The sequence below is a fragment of the Ammospiza nelsoni genome, chromosome 2 (genome assembly GCF_027579445.1).
Source record: "Ammospiza nelsoni isolate bAmmNel1 chromosome 2, bAmmNel1.pri, whole genome shotgun sequence".
In the NCBI taxonomy this organism is placed as follows: domain Eukaryota; kingdom Metazoa; phylum Chordata; class Aves; order Passeriformes; family Passerellidae; genus Ammospiza; species Ammospiza nelsoni.
Window position 1 is genome coordinate 98,254,337 of NC_080634.1, and position 18,060 is coordinate 98,272,396.

At 36.0% G+C, this 18,060-nt stretch overlaps 1 protein-coding gene across 7 annotated transcripts in view; it reads left to right on the forward strand.

Moving 5' to 3' along the window:
* STS (steroid sulfatase) overlaps positions 1-18,060 on the forward strand; it is a 106,517-nt gene that overhangs the window by 33,294 nt on the left and 55,163 nt on the right. For all 7 annotated transcript variants that reach the window (XM_059493573.1, XM_059493574.1, XM_059493571.1 and 4 more), the window contains 2 exons: positions 979-1,402; positions 11,045-11,181. In XM_059493573.1, coding sequence (XP_059349556.1) covers positions 979-1,402; positions 11,045-11,181 — 561 coding nt within the window. The remainder of the gene's footprint in view (positions 1-978; positions 1,403-11,044; positions 11,182-18,060) is intronic.

The following is an 18,060-nucleotide window of genomic DNA, read 5'->3' on the forward strand; positions in this document are numbered from 1 at the left end:
TCAGCATGTTTTCTTGCTGAGAGCAAAAATAGCTAGCTCTATCCATAAGCTAGCTCAATAAGCTTAACTGAATTTGAATTTTTTTTATAATTATGCATTTTATTCAAATAGCAGCTACCAGTTAGGTCTGTTGTGCTAAGCAATGCATAAGCATGTGGTAAGAGGTTGTACCTGAGTCATAGAATGAATTATCTAGATACTTACCATAATCAACATGAATATAGATTGTATTAGTATAATGCAAATCAGGCTCAGTGGTCAGACAGGGTCCAACATTATTGCAGAATTAGAGTGATTTCCTAGTGGTACAAAATGCTATGAGAGAGAATATTTGACAGCAATTTACTTGTTACTGTTGTTTTTATTTATATATATGAAATATAAATACAAAATAATCAGCCTTGTATATATGTGTGTATTTTGAGTGATGTTGGCAATTTCAGATATTTCACAATCATTTAAATAATAAATGCTTTAATAATTTTCCTATTCTTGATTTATTTTCTATTTGTTACTGTTTTCTTATTATTCTTTTGGCTTTTTTTTAACTATTCAAATTATTTGCCAGAAAAACTTCAGAAAATATATTTTGTACTTCTATATTTGTTCTTCCTCTTCAATCAGTAGCTGCTACAAAACAGTATTATCTTATCACAACTAAGCCTAATTTCCAAAGGTAACTGTCTGTTAGGGCTCTGTTGCTCTTCAATGATCTGCTAGCCCACTCAGAATTTAATGTTCATCATCAGCAGCCATGTTAATCTATTTCTAACTGAGATGAAGAGGGAGACAAGAAAAATAAATCTTTGATGGAGGCACAAAGAAACTTTCAATAGAAAATAGTGATCCACACAGTAAAAGCTGGGAGCAGTGGGATATCAGCCAGATAGTGACTGCTTTATGTTTTAAATAATGCACATTAAAAGTAAGTTTGATGATTTAACTACAAAAACACTCCCTGCCCTTCTCTCTTTGTAGGAAAGTGGCATCTTGGGATGAACTGTGAAAGCAGTAATGACTTCTGTCACCACCCTCTCAGTCATGGATTTGATTACTTTTATGGCCTTCCCGTGACCAATTTTAGAGACTGCAAACCTGGCCAAGGCAGTGTATTTTTAAAAGGTGTTCAGAGAGACCTTGTCATCCCAGTCCAAATCGCTGGGATCGCCCTTGTGTCTTTGGCAGTAGTGCAGTACATTGGCCTTCTCAAAGTACCCTTTCAAGCACTGGGTTACTTCTTGTTAATAATCACAATTTCACTTGTGGTTTTGATTTTTTTCTTCTATCATTTTCGACAACTAAACTGCTTTTTAATGAGAGACCATCAGATTATCCAGCAGCCACTGTCCTATGAGAACCTTACTCAGAGACTGACAAAAGAAGCCATGAAGTTTATTGAAAGGTAGGTTTCTAAGTGTTGTAAGTTAATATTGGCATCTCATGATGACAGTGCTCCTGAAAATTAGGAAAAAAAGTGAGCTGGTGGGCACAGGGAATATGTTGTAATATATGTGATTGTAAGTTTTTTCCTTTAAAAGATGACATTAATCTTGTTGGTAGGAATGACTGTTTGGTTTCCTCCTGTCAGGTATGTAGCTAGTTTCTCTATAGAAAGGGAAATGTTTTATTCTTAAGAATTTCATGTAAATTGAAATGTGAAAAATATTTTGTGGTGTGACTTAATTCTGTGAAAGCACAATGCAGGGTCATAATTAACGGCTTTTCTAGAATGGGGAGATGTTCATCATTGAGTTGATGCATCCATTAAAAGGCATTCATATGGCTAATTTTTTAAGATACTGGCATTTTAGATGACTTTTATAACCGTAATTTTGAAAATATTTGATTTTCCAAAATTAGAGTGCTAGCTTCTGCATCTGGGACAGAATAACCCCAGGCACCCGGACAGGCTGGGAGTGACAGCTCTGTGGAGCAGGAGCTGGGGGTGCTGGTGGACAGCCATCTGTCCATGAGCCAGCAGTGGGTCCTGGGGGCCAGGGAGGCCAGTGGGATCCTGGGGGGCATCAGGGAGAGCATTGCCAGCAGGGAGGTGATCCTGCCCTCTGCTCAGCCCTGCTGAGGCCACATCTGAAAAGTTGTATCCAGCTCTGGGATCCTGAGGACAAGAGAGACGCAGAGCTCCTGGAGGAGGTCCAGCAGAGGGCAATAAAGTTGATTAAGGGATTAGAGCATCTCTCTTATGAGAAAGTCTGAGGTATCTGGGCCTGTTCAGCCTCAAGAGGAGACATCTTAGAGAGAACCTCATCACTGTACATAAGTATCTGCAGGAAGGTGTCAAGAGGACAGACCCAGGCTCTGCTTGGTGGTGCCAAGCAATAGGACAAGAGGCAATGTGCAAAAGCTGATGCACAGGGAGTTCCAGGTGAACATGAGGAAGAACTTCTTTCTTGTGCAGGTGACAGTGCCCTGGAACAGTTAACCAGAGGGATTTTGTAGTCTCCCTCACTGGAGATATTTAAGAACTGTCTGGACATAATCCTGGGCCATGTTCTCTGGGATGACCCTGAGGGAGGTTGGGCCAGATGATCCCACTGTTGTCCCTTCCAACTTTACCCATTCTGTGATTCTGTGAAACAAAAGGGTGTTTTGAAAACAGTGTTTTTAATAGCCATCTTATTGGGCCACCTAAACATTGGGTTACAAAACCATCCTAAATCATGGTTCATTTTTGCTAGGTCAGTTACTTTGTAATTGTTACCAAAGGGCTCTTAATGGGATTAAGTCAAAAAAGTATACATTTGTATATTCTAAAATAGAAATCAATATATTTACAGAAAAAAATATTTATTCAATTTAACTTCTGGAAAAAATATGTGTATGTATTTTTCTCCACCACTTTTGACACAAATTGTAGCATTTTTAAAAATACTAAATCAAGATAAAATCATATTCTAACATATAGAATTACTATTATCCTGAATTTCTATTCAACACCCATGAATTACTATTCTTTAAAGTATGTAGCATTAGTTTCTGTGAATACATGCAAATGGTGTTGTTGCTGGATGAAAACACATACCAGGAATCTGCAGCTAAATTTTGTAGACTTAATGACTTACAGAGCAGCTGCTTCTAGCTGTTAGCAAGAAAAAATGTTTATCTAAAATCTTGATCTCATACGGCAATTTTTTATCATTCCCATCCTTATGAATATTTGATGTGGCTGTTTTTACATATTATACTGAAAAAATGGTTTTTATAACAAATTTCCTTAAATAAGTAAGTGTTCCCAACAATCAACATTTCCATAAGTATTTATAAATTAACTCAACCATCCTTATTTCCTCTTGGTGATGGGGATAGATATAAAGATGCCTTTTCAGATACATTGTAGATAATTTAACAGTGAAGTACTTTGTTATTACAAACACATGAACAAACACATTTGAAAATTGCTAAAAGATAACTTGCTTAGTGACCAAGCGTCTGGTGATTTCAAAAGACTCTCAAGTACATGAACTATTTGTTGGTATATTCTTCCACTATTTGCAAGTATATAAAGTGTCTGTAGTGATACTGTTATGGGTATCTATTAATGTTTCGCTAATTTCAATGCCATGACAATAAAATGGTTGCCTCAAAATAGGTGAGTTCAAGATGGAAATCGATGGTAGAAAGCTAGTAACTCTTTTAACTGTATTAATATGTGTAATGTGCACAGTGGTTACCCTGTAGATTAGTGCTGCTGTTTGACCCCAGTGTTTGGAGCTGGCAAAATAATGTGTAATCTAAGTCATCATAGCTTTGTTGACCCAGCTAGAGGTAAGTGATTTTACATCATTTAGGCACTTGGCCTCAAATGTCAGTGTAGTTTTCAGACAACACTGATGTTAAATTGAAGTCAAGGTTAATAGCACATATTCATAATTTACAACAAACTTTGTTACAGGAGTGCTGCAATTACAGTGAGAATTATAACCCAGACTCTTCATAGTCAGTGTTATATTAGAGAATATCCAAACATATTAAAGTATTGAGAAGCAATTAGGGCATTTGAGCAATCTTAACTGTGCCCTTTAATGAATATATGCAAAGTATATGACCATAAACCTTACTCTTGGGGATATGAGTAATTGGATTAATATTCACTGATCTGCCCCTTGTGTTAGTGTGAGCAACAAAACCAATATTTGCTTTGACACACTAGTTCTGACATGATAGAGTTCATACCTGTTAAATCCAGAGCACCAGTAGACCATTGCTTTTATGATTAATCCACTGACTTTGGCCATTTGTAGGTGAATGGCCAATAAGAGGTAACCAGGTTGCAGAAGTGAAGGGCCACAAGTATTTTGAAAGTCATGGTGCTTAGCAGCATTCTTGTCATTCCAGTTCTTTCACCCTTTAGCCACATGTTTGAACACTGAACTTGTCACACAGTCTCCTTTTCTTTAGCTGACACATTAAGTAGCAAACTCAGTCATGTACGCTGTTAATCCTTGTGTACAATTGTACCTGAGAGCAAACAATCCTGAAGTTAAAAAATTCAAGCTTTCACCTTACCTGCTTCTGAATACACATTTTATCATCAAATTAAAATTATCAGATATCATCTGTCTTTTAGTTGGTTAAATAACTTTACAATAAATATACGATGAACCTCCAATCTTCACCAGCACTGATATTTCCTGTCAAGCTTTTTTTATGCTACTTTTATATGCAATGTATATGAACATATATTAATTTTCCAATGTTTTATCTATGTAAGTTTGTTTGCCCATTGCCTTTATTACCTCTAGAATTTCTTCGGAGTTCAGGTGATGGACTTCCACACATTCTCTTTTCTAGTTGTTTCTCTGTAATTTTCGGTTTTGTGACTTGTATAAGCATCAGATTCTTCAGAAGGAATAGGCAAAGAAGGAGAGGAAGTGGGGTAGACCTTTATGTTAAGAAATATTTTGATTATCCAGAGCTTAATGATGGTAGTGATGGGTTTGAGTGCTTAAGGTAAGAATCAGGGGATAGGCCAACAAGGTAGACACCAAGGTGGGAGTATGTCATGGACCACCCAGACAGGATGAAGAGGAAGACAAGATATTCTTTAAGCAGCTGGGAGAAGTCTCACAATTCCTGGCCTTTGTTCATGTGGGGAACTTCAGCTTACCAGAGCTAGAAATGCATTGCAGTGGACAGGAAACTGTGTGAGTGGTTCTTGGAGTGTATGGAAGACAAGTTCCTGATATAGCTGGTGAGTGAGCCAACCTGAGGAGGTGCTGGACCTGTTCTCTGTGCACAGGGAAAGACTGGTGGGTGCTGTAGTGGCAGGAGACTGTTTGGGCACAGAGACCACAAAATGAGAGTTTGTGATTCCCAGCAAAATAAGGAGAGGTCTTCCATAACTACTACCTCAGACTGCTGGATGGCCAATTTTGGCCTGTGATTCTATATAATCATTAGAATTTGTATTTTTAAAGTCTTATAGTATCTTCATAGTGTACAGCTATGTGCTATTTTGCTTACTTTGGTCTGATCTTTAGAAAGGTGGTATTGTATTTTATCTTCCTTAATCTAGTATGCGCATATTACAATTTTTGTTTGTTCTTTAATGGACTGAAAGAGAGCAAATACAAAATTCAATGCCCAAAAATGGCACTGGAGAAGAATGTATGCAATTACATGTGTCAGATCTGGTGTGTGAAAACAGGTAGTAGTTTAGTTGCTTACCCTAATTGTAAGTGGGCAGGTCAGCTCTGTGTATGTTAATTCTAATTGCTTTTTCCTGAGAGGAAGTGTTTACATGTCGTAAACCTAACAGAATGCTCTCTTGGTATTACAATGTATTTGAAAGTCAAATGGGTGCTACTTATTTCATGTTAAATTCAATGTGGTTGTCACTCGTACATCTTCAGCATGCCTTTCAATGACCAGCTGCACAGAAAATCAAATTTTTCAAAATGCCAGGGTCTGTTTTCTGGTGCATCAGAAATTAACAACACAAAAATACCACTCTGTGATACAGAATACCTCTCTGAGAAATTTCTACACCTGATCACAACAAATAATAATATTTTTTAAAAGTCTAATGAAATCTGGTTTCTTGAAAACAGTATTTAAATACTAATATGATTATATTTAAAAACTGTGATGAAGGTGAATTTGAATCCTCTTGACTAGTTTTACCAGTCATAGATTGCATATGCATAATGTTCAACATATTATAACAGTTAATAAATTGTAAATTTTCTCCTTATCAATTCTATTTTAGTTCTTGAAACACTGTTGCAACACCTGTTCTAATTCTTTGTTAGCTACTGTAGCAGACTGTGGTTTAGGGTTTTTCCATGTATCATTAGAGTTTTTCCATGTGTCATGTTGCACTGAAGTTACAGGTCTCAAATCCAGTGTTTTTATGAATCCTACAAGAAAATTCCTTATAGTTACAGCTAAATAAAAATTATAGTGAAGAATTTGTGTGTCTCTGTATGCATATAATGTATATGTGCACATATATTAGAAAATGTTGTAACTCGTAAGCTCTAACAACTCTACTAGATCTTTGTGCGTTTTCTCCCAGACCTCTGATTATGCCTTTTGAACAAGAAGGTAATAGGAATAAGGAGTGGGTTCATATAGGACTTTACCAAATCTTTGGATAATTTAAGAATTATTGGGGTCCTCACTAGTTCTGCAGTGATTGACAGACTGAATGGTCAATGGAACACTTCTAAAACAGAGGTGGATCTGTATGCTGGACTCCAAAGCTTTGTGGATGAGAGGGTTTAGTTATGAGTTTAGTTTGTACTAGATAATTTTTTTTTTTTTCTCCATGCTTACAAAATTTTCTTTCAGAGGGGGAGAAAAGGTTGTATAGAAGGGAAATAAAAACATATGTGAATTGTTTACCTTAAGTATTTAAAGGAAGCAATGAAGACATGAAATTGGAAAAGTAGAAGCATCTTATCTATTGGCATAGAAAAATTATTTAAAAAATGCAGATATAGTGGTAAAAAAATTCTACTTATAATATCTACTAGAAAGAGTCAGATTTTCTATATATTTACATTTTTCCTTCTCTCTCTGTTACATTTTCAACACCTTTTGTGGTTCGTATAAGTTATCCCCCAGAAGTCTGGAGTTCTTTTTCTGATTTTGAAAAAAATTGAAAATATGACATCTGTGTTTGAAGGTGTGTATTTTAAAACAGCAGGACAGAAACATCCATTCATAAATTCATTCAGACTAACAAGAATTTTAGCAATGTTAGCAGTCTGAACAAAACAAAATCCAGCATATAGAACAGTCCTGCTTTCGTACAACTGAGCCAAAATTTGGCTTTTCCTCCTGCAGGAACAAGATTAATGAAGTGTATTCATCCACTGCTATCACAAAGAGCACTGTCTTACTGGTGATCTAATCTGGAAGTAGAGGAGGCATCTGTGGGGAATAGCACTAATTAATTTATCCACTGGGGGTATACTGGATAAGAAGAATTTTTTAATAGAAGGAAAAGGACGGGAAAGGAAATGTTATGTTTCTATCTGCTTGTGTTGACACAGTGGTGATTCACGTAGAGTACTGTGTCAAGGTGTGGCACAAGAAAGATGTGGACCTCTTACAGTGGGTCCAGAGGAGGATCAAGAAGATGATCAATGGGATGAAACTCCTTTCCTATGAGGACAGGCTGTAAAAGCTGAAGTTGTTCAGCATGGAGAAGGCTCAAGAGAGACCTCATGGTGGCCTTCCAGTACCTTGAGGGGGCTTATAAAAGGAGGGAGAGGGAATTTTTATAAGGACAGATAGTGGCAGGTGATAGTTTTAAACTGAAAGGAGGCAGGTTTAGATGAGATATTATGAAGAAATTCATTACTCTGAGAGTGGTGAAGCGCTGGAACTGGTAGAGCAGTTGCAGATGCCCCATCCCTGGAATTGTTCAAGGATTACCTGCTGGTCATGCTGGTTTTGTTGAGGCCTGGGATACAGTTGGCTTTGTGGGCTGCAAGCGTATATTTTGCCAGCTAATATGGAGCTTCTTGTCAACCAACACCCCCAAGTCCTTCCCCAAAATGCTCCCATTCCATTCTTCATCCAGCCAGCATTTGTGCTTGGGATTGACATAACTGTGGTGCATGCCTTTGCACTTGGCTTTGTTGACGTAATTAAATTTTCTTGGACTGAAATCTCGAACCTATCCAGGCACCTCTGAGTGATGTTCCTTCCCTGCAATGTGTCAACTGTGCCACTTAAGTGCACAGAAAAGCCCACAATTGCCCAAGGAATTTTCAGAGCAGCAAGCATTTAAAGCAGATTTGCAGGGGAAAAGTTAAAAGACTTGGGTTTGAAGCACAAAGTCAGATTAGCTTTAATTGCTCTCTCACACACTTTAAAGCTGTTTTTTATAGCTCAAGCCTGAGCTGAATCCTTGAGTAACTTAAAGACACCTCACTATACAAAAGAAAAACCCGGTACTTTGCAATGCAGACGAGTCACCAGCAATGTGATGCTTTAAGATGTTTTCAAGATGCATTAAAAGCACCCTGAAGAATATCTTATGTCAGATGTGTGTAATCTCTCTAGCTACTTGATAAATTGAAAAAACTGTGACTCATGTGAGGATGAAAAATCTCAAATTTTTTGAAAAGGAGATTCTCTGTGTTTGGGCTGTGTAAAAGATAGTGGAAATACATTTTTGAAAGAGCTGTTTTTTGAAGTGGTTCAGGAGTTAAGCTGTTATTGTCAAATTTCTCTCCTGCCTACTAGCTGGTATTGTCATTCCATTTTCAAGGTCAGAATAAAGGTATTTAGTCATGATTCTCCTCAAAGTGTTTTGGCAGGAGATAAATAGCTGCCTCTGATCTTTTAGAGGATATTAATGGGTGAGACACTTCTCCACCTGACAGCAAGCTGTCAATCAAAAGCTGCCAATTTTAGTTGGAAAAAAGAGAATGATGTAGTGCCCTTCCATATCAATTATTGATTTGATGACTCTTCATGAAAGTTAGATCTTTTCTGTGAATTCAACAAACAAAACAAACTTGAATATTATGTCTTGAAAAATAACATTTGTAATGGAAGCTGTTGATACTTTTAGCAAAGCAAGAAGACAGTTATGAGAATGCAGTGTCTCTATGGCATTAGAACAAGGTAGTTTGCATGAAAACTAAATATAGCCAGCAGTGTTAAGGTACAAAATAATTTTTTGTGGTGTTTTACCCTAGAATTTGTATATTAATCTCAATTCAGTGAACTGTGTTTAAGGAAAAAGTCAACAATAATCCTAGGAATTAAAAAATGCAAGTTGTAAAACAAAAATCATCTGCCTTGAAGTAAAGTTCTCTAGTGAAAGGTCAGTATTAGATTTATGTGTATATTAAATAAGTAACTTTTAAGTATATATCTTTTTTTACCTCAATTGGTGATATTTTCAACCTTTTTCATTGACTCAGGGATCTCTTGTTATTTGTTGCTAAAATTGTGAAAAGTTCTCACATATATGACCTTTCAAATAGCAACAAACAACTTCATGGGAAGTGTATCTTTTATGAAAAACATGTCTTAAATGTTTTGAATCAGTACTTTATATTAATAAACGTATACAGGATTTATGCACAAATGTTTGTGAGATAATTAAAATATTTTTTATTAATCTTCCACATGAAGAACTTTTTTTTTTCCTCTGGGTTTCCTAAAAAATGAGAACTTTTTTATGAAGAAAAAATCCCCATCAGAAACACACTTATCAAATGATTAACATGGATAAAAACTTATTCTGTGTTTATCTGTATATGCCAGTAGAAAAAAAAGCTTTAATCATACAACTTGTGAAAAAAACAGATCCAACCAAGGAGAGAGGAAAGTGGATCATAAATATAGTAAATTAAACTTAATTATTTTTCTTTAAGAGAAAAGTATTGATATCAGATTAATATTTTGTACTAAAAAACTTTGTTTTGAAGTTCTAAATGTTAGGATTTTTTTGTTAATTTTGAAGGAGTGGTTTTTATGAGCATGCCTGTATTGGGGCTCCCCTCTTTAAAGGGTGGATGAACCAATTGCTTGAGGAAATACATGGTCTCCATTTGATGTTGATGTGAATCACAGGTATTACCCACCACAGTTTGGTGGGGGAAAATATGATAAATAAAATTAAAAGTAGTCTGCAATTAGCTGTGTGCTTTAAGGTGAGATCCAGAGAAGTTTTGTGGGTAGTGCTTTTGTGGTTCAGCTGATATTTACAATATGCATAATGTACTGCAAGTGCTGTTAGAGCATATAGCAGTAAATTTGGCTAGGATGGCACAATTTTAAATAAAGTAGTATAAATAATGCATAAGCAGAAGTACTTGTTTGAGCTGTGCTTTCACAGCCTGCTGGAATTGATCATAAATATCCTGTTGACAGATCATATGAACAGCAAAATTTACAGAGTCTATTTATTGCACTCTTTCTTTTGTATCTGTTTAGGAAATAGACAGAAGACAATGGAGACTGTTCATTACTCTGAGAACAAAAACTTTTATATTGGTATGACTGAGGTTATGGAGAGTCACATTCATACACATACAGAGCTTTAAAAGAAAAGAGGCTTGGTCATATACCTTAGTCTAGAATAAAGACACAGGTCCCCATAACAGTTTAGCTGATCAGCTTCCATGTGACTTTGTGAGGAAGGGAATTGTGTTTCACATGGATATATAGTGCTGAGGGTATGTTTTTGAACAGAAATTGTATTCAGGTTTTTAAAAATATCCTTGTAAAATGTGGAGAGATGTTTGTATATAGAAACTGCTAGATTCCTGCCTTTGAACAACAAGTCCTTTTCCAATATATATCACAAATAGTATTAAGATAGATGTTGTCATTTATTTTTGCACAAAAGAGTGGCATTTTTCCTGGGTGTGTGTTTATTCAAAATTATCCTGTAATCAATTACATTATTCCTTTTCAGCTTTATTTTTTGCTTTGGTGTCTGTTTTTTTGAGAGGTACAGGGAGCCTTTTTAAAAAAATTCTATTGAAGAAAGATTTATTTGAAAGATTATAAAATACTCTAAGAGTTTGTGATTTTGTTTTGCTTTGTTTTCCAGGAACACTGATACGCCATTTCTTCTTTTCCTGTCTTATCTTCATGTCCATACTGCTCTATATGCTTCAGAAAATTTCAAAGGAAAGAGCAAGCATGGTTTATATGGTGATGCAGTGGAGGAAATGGACTGGAGTGTAGGTATGTTACATGTGCTTCTAAAAGCAGTGGAAGGAATTCATGATGGCTTGTGTTCATGTTCACCAAATTGAGACCAGCAATTTGTGGCTATTGAATATCTGTCATACTTGTCCTTTATACTTAGGGAAAAGAAACAGTCATTTAGAAAGCACAATAATCTCAGCTTTTGCAATATCTACTTTATTGCCAAATTTATTGTGTCCTACAAAAGCAATTCCCTTCTTTGTGAAGGTGGTCTATGCAGCATGGACTTAGCAGAGATGTGGACTTCTGAAGCTGAGTAGTTAAATCCAACCCTCTGAGCTTCTGAGTGCATCTTGCATATTCAAATGATCCTTATAAAACAATCTATTATTTTAAAAAGTGACCATATGATATCAGAATCAAAATATTTTCAAATTAAGTATATAATATGCACTGTTGGAAAAACTAGTTTGCTAATTACTTCAGTGAGTTCTCTGAATCACTGAAATCACTGAGATCCACTTCTGTTTATGAAGAATAGTCCAAAAAAATGAGCTTGCCTTTTAGAGCCTTCCATTCTCTGAGACTGGAGAGGAATTGGTCCTTAAATCTTTCAGCAGGCTTCCTGTATATCTGGATGTATAGAAGTGTTTCTCTGATTTCACAGATAATCACCTGTGAAAACAAGTAACAGTTCATATTTGTAGATAATCATATGGTAGAAAAGCAGTACTGTAGGCACTAAAGATGACTCTACGGTCCTCCTTCCTGTAAAACCCAAGTTGGTTCTCTTCTCAGTACAAGTCAATGCAAATTGTCTTTCTTCAAGAAAGCTTTCTGACTAAATTGCTATAAACATGCATAAATTATGCCAGCATGAGCAGTTAAACATGTATTCTTTGCATATTTTGCATCAGGAAGTCTAGTTGAAGAAAGAGTGGGCAAAAGGCAGCACAGCATACTTAGTGATTTGTAATGTACTTATTGCAGTATTTATAGGAATAGGGAGAACTGTTGTGGGAAGCTGTAATATGCTTAGGAAGGGTTTTCAATATAGGAGATAACAGAACAATACTCTTTTGTAAATCATGTTTTGTAAAAAGAGAGCAAGTTTTGTTTTATTCCAGTTCTATCAACCCTGAATCTTTACCATGTCTATCAGTGGCCACCAGCATTTGGTCAATTGGGTACTTGCATTAGATTAAAGAATGCATGTGTTATAATTTCTGTTTGCATCCACATTGTAGCAATCCACTGGACATCAGCTCGTTTTACTGTCTGTGTTTGATTTCCTGGGTTTTTTTTTCCTGTTGTGCAATACTTACTTTATTCCAGCCTAATTTTTTTTTTTTTTTTTTTTTTTGCTGCTGCCATTACATTTTGCTGTTTCCTTGCTGCAAAGGAAGGAAAGTCTCCAGAGAGAGTCTCTAGGGTTTAAACAGCAAGTTGGAAAGCTGGGTAGCTGACATGTTACTGTTTCAGGCTATTTAGTGATGCAGAGGTGGTAACAGGTTGAAAACCACTGCTCTTTTCCAGAATGACCACAAGTTCTTAGGAGATGTGTCAAATAAACCAACTGTAGGACAGAAGCATGCTATTTAAAAAGCTTGGGCTAAATCAGGGATTCAAGTTTAATGGTGATAATATAGGAAATTAGAACAAATTTAGAGAAGATACACAAGATTCCTCAGGTATTGTCCTTTTCTGGTCATTACACGAGCATCAGGGACAGCAGAGCTAGCTTAATCAGGAAACAGATCCACAGATCCACAACTGTCATTTGCTAGTATAAAAGTAACAATTTTTTTTTTTTCAGTTGGTCTCAGTTTTGGTTGTGTCTTGTAAGGTCTTCTTGATGAGAGATGGCATATTTGTTCCAGCGTGTAGAAAATATGTTTAGTTCCTCTGCTACTTTCTCCTCCATTATTAGCCTGATGAAAAAAAGAAAAGTCAGGGCTGTCATTTCCAAATGAATCTGGAAGAATAATATACTTTTTTTTTTTCCAGTTGAAGGGAGTACTTATTTCCATTAACCTCCACTGAAAAGTCCAGTTTTAATGCATCAGCCATGTCAGAGAAAGTAGATTGATTCACTCTACGGCTGATGTCAGTAACCACTGTGTTCTTGAAAATGCCTCTGAAGAGTCTGCAGTAGAAAATGTTCTTAAGAAATTGTCTAGAAAAGATGAAAAGGTGGATACTGTGAGCTTTTCAGAAATGGAGATTTTATCATTCATTTGATAAAAATTAGTATTTATGCATGGATGAATGTAACTTGCAAGAGCAGTAAGAACAACATAGCCCAGATATAACACTATGCTGCAAGACTTCCTAAGTAAAGAAAATACAGCATATGAAGAAAACATGAGTGTATGGAAAACTACATTATAGAACAACATCAGAAATCTTTGACCTTTGGTAGGAAAAATACATGAACTTTCACTGAGTTCTAAAAGAAATTTACAGTGTTTTCTGCTGACTAAGTCATGTTGTGGAAGACCCTTGAGGATGAATAAAAAAAAAGGAGTAGAAAAGGAGTAGAAGTTGCAAGTAGAAGTACTACCAGGTACCAGTGATGCCATAAAGACATAAAGATTGAACAATGGAATGCAACTGAAATATTTTTCCTTACTTGAGAAGTCAGATGGAATCGGAAAGATTTAGGTGCCATTTCCAAGAGAGAAAGCAAAAGCTTTTCTTGTAAGATGGAAAAGTCCACTCCAGACTCAAAATTCTAAATACAAAACAGTTCCATTTTCATTTGTTTATTTATTGAAAATCAGTACCAAATAGGACAATTATTCAATCGTAAGGCAATCATCATGCTAGGAGGAGAAAAGCCCAAAAGACACATGAATAAAATACTTTTTTGAATATTTCATGTTTGTGACTTGTTAAACTAACGCTGAAGATTATGATTGCAATCCACGTCAAAAATCCAAAATACAAAGCCTCTTGATAAGCTTTGGGACATGTATGTCTATTGCTTTTTCATACTGATGTATGTATAGCAGAATTCAATGTTTAAAGCATTCACTGTTATAATGTCACTGCATGTGACATGCCTTAGAGAATTATTCTCTGGCTAATAACATTAATTTTCTTTCAATGTAGGCTAAGCACCTTATTAATTCTATTAATTATAATTCATATGAGAGCAGATGAAATAATCTTACAGTCTAAAAATGGAAAAAGAAATGATGAATGAATCAATGAATGCACTATCATCCTGTTCTTCCTTCCTGTATTCCCTTCTTTCATTCCTTCATTCCTGATTGAGTATAGGAAGAAAAATGGGTATGCTCAGAAATTGTTTTTGATGTAAATTGCATTACACTAATTTAATCCAAAACAGATCCCTGCAAAGAGTTTTGGAGCCCCCTGTAGACTTGCAAGCTGTGTGAAGACACTAATCCAACACCACTTTTGCAAATGGCTGGTTATTATTATGTTAGCAGCAGCAGAACTACGTCTCAGGTCTTCTTCCTTTGTAGGTCAATCCCAGCTGAAAGGTTTAAATGTAAAAAAGTCTCAGAAATTGTGGTCTGTCACATACTAGGTAACTGTAAAGTGAGGGCCTTGTCTGGATGTCTTTGTTATATGAATGTCCTGAAAGCTGAAAAACCTTAACTGCCTCTCTCCCATGGTCTTTTGACCTGTCTTAGGATCAAGTTAATATTACAAGAAAATATTATAAGTCATCTGACATTATTTATTTAGAAGGAAAGGAAAAGGGAAAAGTGGGAGGGAAAGGGAAAGGGAAAGATCCCAAACCATCTTAAATTTAACTTTTATTTTAAATACCTTAAAAGGTTGTATAGAATTTTATGGGAAGTGTGTTTTTTATAGGAATATGTTCCCAGTACCACTGAACAGTGTCCTGAAAAGGTTTGTAAGAAAGACTAGAGCAATTTTTAGTAGAAAAATCTGGGAGAGCTGTGGCTGAAGCCCTATTCAACCTGGAGAAGAGAGTATCGTATTGACCTGAAGGAAGGGTGTAAAGAGAATGGGCTCAGGCTCTTCTCATTTCTGCCCAGTGGTGTGAAGAAATGGGCACAAATTGAAACATGTGAGGTTTCCTCTGAACATCAGGGAAAACTTTTTTACTCTGAGGATGATCACATGCTAACCGAGGTTGCCATAGGGGTGGTGAATTCTGGAGATGGTCCAGGGCTCCAAGTGGCCCTGTTTAAGGAGCAAGCTTGGGCAAGGTAGCCTCCAGAGGTCCCTTCCAACATCAATCATTCTGTGATTCTGTGAGATGCTGGAGAAAACAAAAAAAAACAAAAAACAATCTGTTCACTAAAATCAAATCATATTTGAAACAAAATCAAATACAACCTTTGAAAGTCAGTGTAGAGAAACAAAGGAACTCTGAAGCAAAGAGAAGCAAGATACTGTCATGATACTCTCCTCCCCTGCTCTTCTCTAGTGTGACCTCACCTGGAGCAGTGCACCCAGGCCCAGAGGAAAGCCACAGAAATGGTCAGAGGTCTGGAAACAATTCTTCTCTGAAGAAAGGCTGGAAGAGCTAAGGTTCTTTAACCAGGGGAGCTGAGATTGTTTAGCCTGGGGAGGGAAAGGTTCCAGGGTTACTGCTGCCTTTCAGTAGATAAAGGGGGCCTATAAAAAAGGTGGAGAGGGACTTGTTGCCAATGACTGTGTAGACAAGAGAAGGGGCAGTTTTAAACTGAAAGAGAACAGGTTCAGGTTAGCTATTAGAAGTAATTGTTTGTGATGAGGGCAGTGAGACACTGGACCAAGTGACCCAAAGAAGCTGTGGGTCTCCCATCACTGGCAGTATTCAGGTTCAGGTTGTACAGGACTTGGAGTAATGTGGCAGGGAGATTGGACTGTATGATCTTTGAAGGTCCCTTCCAATACAAGCCATTTTTTGATTCTCCATTACTAGAGTGATTGACAAATTTTGAGGATGCTGATGACATCTTGAGTAGATTTTCCTTACAAGGAAGTAATATCCCATATATTTTTTTAAGTAAAAGTAACTATGGAATTAAACCTTAGGTATCTGAAGAAATTGAACCTCACATGAGGAACATTTATGACTTGTTGAAGCATTTGCAATGCTCTGCAACACAACTCTCTGGGGTGACATATAGCCTGCACTGAAATGCAGCAAGACAGATGCAAAGCATGCCTTCTTCACTGAGAAAGGACAGCTGGGGTACAATCTAGGAGGACTATCTGAAAGTCAGACCACTTTTCATTTTTTTTTTTTTATTCCACTGTTATCATTATTAAGAATTTTCTATAAATACATACTTCACAAAGCGCTTTCAAAGACAAAGAGAAGGGCAGAAACTCCACCAAGCCAACACCACACTTTTGTGAAAAGCATCTAATTTACTTATTCCCTAATGAGATTTCCTAGTGTTATAAAAGAGATTATATCAGTAATATAATATGTGCAGGATTAAGCTGTGGTTCCTAATGTCTATACCACCCAATTGTGAGATGATGAAAACTAAATTCTTACACAGTTTTATCTGATGAATTTGTGCATGATTAAATAGTTAATATGCTAAGTATGTGAACTTGATCACATCCTTTCCTTTAATCTTTTTTCTGCTCTGGAATGGTGTATATGAAAGGTCTAAGTGAAAACCATTCCAATTTATTATAAACTATTTTTAATGACCCTTATGGCATCTTTCTCTCTTTTTAGTAATAGATGTAACACCAAGTAAATGAAAATAATGGTTTCAGATGCAAAACAAAAGTTACTTTGGAAAATGTAATATATTTAGGAGACAGAAAACTGAACTATGCCCAAAAGACTCATGGGAATTCTTGCTCTGATGAAAGTAACATAGTCCAATGCATTCACAAAGCAAAGAGAAAAAAGGGAATTCTTTTTTTCACTTTTAAAAGTCATTGTTTTAAACTCACAATCCTTTAAGCTCCTAAAGTTGACTTATTATTTTTAATTACAAAGTAATTAAAATTTAATTTTAATATTTTTTTCAAGCTATTCTGGCTTAAACTTACATTATTAGGGGTTGGATGTTTAGGGTTTTGTGGGGGTTTTGTGGGCGTTTTTAATGTTCTTCCAAATACTGTACAGTAACTGTCTTCCTTCTGGTAACAGCATAGTATTATTAAATTTTATCAGAAAATCAATATTTCTTCTTTTACACAAAATTGTTAGTGGTTGTTATTTTGAATTTTCATGTCTTTGAATCACTTTGCAGTGTTTGTATACTTTGAACCTTTATTTAAAAACCTATTCTATAAGGGACAACCTGAAAATGTATCACAAATCTTCTGAGAATTCTGAATTGTATTAAAAATCAAAATAAACATTATTAATAAAATGAGAAGAAAAAAAGGGACAAATTCCTACTGCTTTAAGAAAAAAAATGACTAAGCTATCCTTTTTTTTTCCAAGAAAAAATCCTGCACACCAAGATAAGCCTAATTTATCATGGCTTTTCACCTCATGTAGTCATTTGTAACAGAGCAACATTGATTAAAAAGGTAAGCAAAGGAGAATGATGCCACATGATCAGAAGCAGCAGATAAGCACCTATCTTATCCAGCTACTGTGAATGTGACATAATGTTGGCTGAGCCTCAAAACCAAAAAATAGAATTAAAAATCTGGAGACGGATGCCTGATGCTCATAGTGCATTCCTTGACCTTGCTTTTCTGCATGTATACTGGTGTATATCTCAAATCTCTAAGGTTTAATATTAGGCTGGATTTCTTATCATAAAAGATGTTGAGCCAGCACCCTGAGGAAGAAGGTATCCAGCCAATACAGGTATTCTGTGACTAGGATAGAATTTTCCTACCCTGTCTTGCCATTCTGCTCTTATCCAAGCATTAAGAGACTGTTTTTTCAGCTAAGACAGTAGTTAAGCTCTTGAAGCACATTCACTCTTTAGGTCACAT